At 46.1% G+C, this 5,051-nt stretch overlaps 1 protein-coding gene across 1 annotated transcript in view; it reads left to right on the forward strand.

Annotated features, from left to right (window-relative positions):
• Positions 1-329: 329 nt before the first annotated feature.
• The window catches only part of HAS2 (hyaluronan synthase 2), an 8,665-nt gene continuing 3,943 nt past the window's right edge, over positions 330-5,051 (forward strand). Inside the window, exon 1 of the mRNA XM_010144491.1 lies at positions 330-958. Within this exon, the coding sequence (XP_010142793.1) occupies positions 332-958 (627 nt within the window). The 5' untranslated portion in view covers positions 330-331. The remainder of the gene's footprint in view (positions 959-5,051) is intronic.

The raw sequence follows: 5,051 nt of genomic DNA on the forward strand, positions 1-5,051 counted from the left end.
CCCACCCCCCCGAGTAATATGACTGTCTCACTCAGCAAGCCTGTACTGCCAAAATAAGACCCTGACACAGGCAACACCTTCTGCGAGAACGTTACAAATAGTAGAAAACATCCCTGGTATATTAAGTGTGTTTGAATCTTACTTAATGCGAAGGAAGTACTGCAAGGAGATGTTAAGTTGAGCAAGCAGATGCAGTAAGTCTGTAACACAGCCAAGAAGCACAGGGTGTATCTGTTGATGCTGAGCTCTGTGTTGTAGCCACGTGCACTCCTTAAGAGGTCTTATATCAGCAAGTGGTGGCTCTGCTAATGGTTTCTGTGCTTCTTTGCAGATGTATTGTGAGAGGTTTATATGTATCCTGAGAATACTTGGAACCACACTCTTCGGGGTGTCCCTTCTGCTGGGAATCACCGCTGCTTACATTGTGGGCTACCAGTTCATCCAAACAGACAACTACTACTTCTCCTTTGGACTCTATGGTGCTATCCTGGCATCACATCTCATCATCCAGAGCCTGTTTGCCTTCCTAGAGCACAGGAAAATGAAGCGGTCACTAGAGACTCCAATCAAGCTGAACAAAACAGTTGCCCTTTGTATTGCTGCCTATCAAGAGGATCCTGACTACTTAAGAAAATGTTTACTTTCTGTGAAAAGATTGACCTACCCTGGAATTAAAGTTGTTATGGTCATTGATGGGAACTCAGAAGACGACGTTTACATGATGGACATTTTTACTGAAATCATGGGTAGGGACAAATCTGCCACTTATATCTGGAGTAATAACTTCCATGACAAAGGTCCGGGTGAGACGGAGGAGTCTCACAGAGAGAGCATGCAACATGTATCTCAGCTGGTCCTGTCCAACAAAAGTGTTTGCATCATGCAGAAATGGGGTGGAAAAAGAGAAGTGATGTACACAGCATTCAAAGCACTGGGGAGAAGCGTGGATTATGTACAGGTAGGTATTAGAGCGCCAGATCAGTGCCAATTCAAACACACTTTGAAAGAAAGCAGCTTTTGTATATTTTGTACAGCATGTTAGAGGCCATCCTAGTCCCTGATGAACACAGTGCTCCTTTCAGTCTGTTTGGAAACAGCTTGACCGTTAAAAGCATATTTTGCTACCTTCTAAAAGGTCAGTCTATCTGTGAATACATTAAATCTGTGCACCAGCTACAGTAGAAATGTGAAATTCCTCCTCAGACTTCAGTACTGCCCTCTCATCCAAATGGTTTTTCTTCAGAGAAAGCCAGTGGCCTCCTGAAGACCCCATCTCTGCTCCTGTAGGTGAAGATCTTGGGTAAACCTTTATTTTGTGAGGTTGTTAGCAGGCCCATATGCAAGCAGACAGACAGGCATTTGGTAGCACTAGGGAATATTTTGGAGCAGTGGTGGAGTCTGTAAAAAGATGGGGATATTTTAAAGGCTTTGAAGGCCGTACAGAGTATTCAATAAAAGGGTCAATGTGCAGCCTTGAAAGAAAGATTTCTTCGGCTAAAGCCTGAAGGAGCTTTTGCTTCATCACTTACAGCTGCATTACCTCACTCACCGCGACTTGGCCTTTAAAGCCCCTATGACACTATTCACTTAGAAATGAATTAGGCTGGGTCCTCTCTCCCTGTTTCCAAAGCAGCAGAGACACATTTCTTTCCAGCTGCCTTGGACCCAGTGAAAGATTTTCTATGTTTTTGCCTCGCATGTGGAAGCATTCCTTGCTGCTGCAAACAGCCCTGCTGACTGCAGAAAGGGGAAGAGTTCATGTGTGGAGGAAGGGGGTGGGACAGTGGTCTCTGGCTGGACACTGAGGATCCTTCCTTGTCAGTCAAGGTGACTAATCCCACTGAATATGAGATTATTTTCCTAACTAACCACCCCCAGCCCTTCCCACCTTCTCCCAACCTCAGGGTATCCAGTGGTCTCCTCCAGTGGAGTAGCAGCTCTTCACGAGGTGCACTCTGTTGGCTGAGGGCAGCTGCATGACTGAGCCTTCTGTGTTTCTGGGGTCCCTGCCATGTTCAGGTGCGTGTGTGCGTGCTTTACGCAGCACAGCATCCATGGGCACAGTGTCCAAGGGATGAGGAGAGGCTGCCAGAAGCTGGGCTGAGAGCAACAGATCCTCTGTGCACAGGAGGGGCTGAAACTGAAGAGTGCCGGGAATTGCTCTGTCATTGGAGCTGGGAGAGTCAAGGCATAGATTTAAAACCCATCCCCTACCACTTCCAAAACTGAAACTCATTTATTCTCTGAAAACAATGGGCTTAAGCTCTCCATTGTCTTCACTTTGGTTCTGTGCTATGAAAGACTATGATGGGATAAAATTGCTGGTTTTCTTTATTAGCATGGTTTTATAATCAGACAGCAGTATCAGATTGCAGAGAGAGAGGGCAGGGAGGAAACAGTTTCCTCCCTCAATCCAGTTCTTACCTTTGTTCAGGGAACCTGGGAAAAGTGTTTCTAGGTCGACTGTCATAGCACAAATTGAGAAAATGGAAGAGATAATTCTGTCCTTCCAGTTAATTAACACTTTTGACCTGGCTCAGAAGTCCTAATGAATGTGTCAGAGACTATAATGCTGCTGTGAGCAGCCACCAAAGGCTGCAGAAATGATTGATACCACAGTCACATCTATATTAGAAATGAAGCACCTTGGTGGCCCTGGCTACTACACAGTCATGACGCAATACAACTACAATGTGGCACGGTTTTATGAATGAATGACGGCTGAGACATTTCAAATTATTCTTTCAGGGTACTCAGGGTTAAATTACTTTAAACAGGTCTGACATTTTAAGGGCTCAGCCATCTGCACCGGTGATCAAGCACTTTATAAAGTGGACCAGTCAGGACCATTGCCCACCTCTGAAACTGTGGGGTTATAGACAGCCAGACCCACTCAGATAATGAGCTATTGCTCATTCGTAGTGTCTCATTAAATACCTGAAACGGCTGTGAAAGCTGATTTCTGTCCTGGAGGAAGTTGGGAGGCTGCAAGCAATCAGGTAGAGGAGTTGCAGATATTATCCATGACGAGCTGGTCAAAGCAGCCAGAGTGCAATTAATTTTGACTTGATGGACGTACCTGTGTGGACAGTCCAGTGCAGCCTGAACTTCTCAGAGCTGCTTGGATAAACCACCACTGGTTATAGTAAGTGTCTGAACAGCTTGCTTAAGGTCGAGTGTCCCTTTCATGCAACTCTGTGACCCAAGGCAGTAATTTCTAGGTCACTCAGCCGTTATGTGGAAACATGGCAAATTGCCTCTTGGGCTGTGCTGGGTCACCCCTGGTTGGACAGACCTCAGTGTGTTTTCTTTGGGTTCCTAATGGTCCGTCTTTCTCTGGGAGTGTCCTCTTTTCACATGCAAAAACCTTATCCAGATGGAAAATGATGGCTTGTCAAGGTTGTCCCAGAAACCCAGACGTGTTCACTGTGCTGGCATGCCCAGGGAATATGCTGGTGATTTGTAAATAAATGCAGTGTTTTCAGGAATTCTCATCTCATATTAGTGATGTTACTCATGGACAGGACTTTCTTCTATAGATAAATGCATCTGATGGGGTGGGGGCTGCTCAGCTGCATCAAGTGACAGGTGCTGGAAGGAAGGCAGAGGGGCTGAGGAGAGAGTTGGTCTCAGCCCACCACTCATGGTCGCAAGAAATCGGATGAGTGTCACTGCCTGATCCCTGCATATACAGCAAAGAACAGATTCTCTGTGCAAAACATTCAGGAACAGGTCTGTCCAGGAAGCCCCAGGTAAAAATAGAGATATCCTTTCCTCTCTTCAGCAGAATTGTTTTGCTCCCTTTCCATCACCAAATGCTGTCACTGATGACAGCTTTCCACTGAAGCTGGAGGCACACCTTGGCCAAGTTACAAAGGTGCTCCTCAGGATGAGTCCTTTGAGGAGAGGAGCTGTATGCATCAAGTTAGTGGAAGCTGTAGATGCTTGTGGCTTTTCTCCTGATGGAAACATGAGAGCTTTCACCCCCTCTGAGTGAGCATGGTGGGGAACGAGCTGGCAGACACTCAGCAGCATCCCAAGCTATGCAGCCTGACTACCTCTGGTAACCTCACCGCTCGAGTATGGTCTGCAGCAGAGCCCCAAAATGCTCTCCTCCCTCTTCGTTGACTAGACATAAAGGTTTCCACTTCCCTGGAGTGAGAGGGAGTAGGCTGAATTGAAAGGTGGGATGAAAGGACACCAAAATTAGGGTACCCAATATGAAGCCTCACCAGAATCTGACTTAGCAAGTTTGTGCAGAGCTACAGACTTTTGCCCCTCCGTCCCCATCTGAAATCACAGGAGTACAAAGTGGGGAAAAAAACCAGAAGCAGTATGAGAATTTGTAGCCATCCAGAGGGGTGTTTCTGGGACACTCTCCTCTGCTCCAGTTTCTGGGTGTCTGCAAAATGAATTTACGCATGATGAGGACACCACTTTCTGCAGCAGCAGCTGCAACAAGAAGACACCACTTATTTTAAATAGTCTACAGCCTGTGTCATTCTCCTCCAAGCAAACAAAAGCAATGCCAGCTGCCTCGCAGACTGGCTAACCTGCCTGAGCCCTCCTCCTACTCTCCAGGGGAAAGCCAATTCCTAATGTACACAATGTTTAGTTGACTAGGAGTGTTTGTGTGGCTGAAATGCCTTGTGTGTGTCATCTATTTCTGCCCTGGTCTCATGGAGTACTGGCTGCACTTTGGGACTCGCTCCTTCTGGCCTTACATATGAATGCCAGAGGGAAATAGCAAATAATTCCTACATATCAAATGTCGAATCTCTGCACTACTAATAACACATCATGCATCTAAAATTAAAAAGTGAGTTTGTTCTGGAATACAAAATACATGTCTTACTTGAATTGCTAAAGCCTTCCGTGCGTGAAAGAAATATTAGGTTTCTTCCGAGACTCCTAGTTGACTTTTCCTTTTTTATAACAAGTGTCTGGAGTTTTACTCCTCAGTCCTTCCCTCATATGGCAGTGGAAAACATTTGACCAGGGTGCTCTAACCATGCAGCCAACACAGGGAAACCCTGTGTCGGGGCTCAGCA

The sequence above is a fragment of the Buceros rhinoceros genome, unplaced genomic scaffold (assembly GCF_000710305.1).
Source record: "Buceros rhinoceros silvestris isolate BGI_N320 unplaced genomic scaffold, ASM71030v1 scaffold7931, whole genome shotgun sequence".
NCBI lineage: Eukaryota > Metazoa > Chordata > Aves > Bucerotiformes > Bucerotidae > Buceros > Buceros rhinoceros.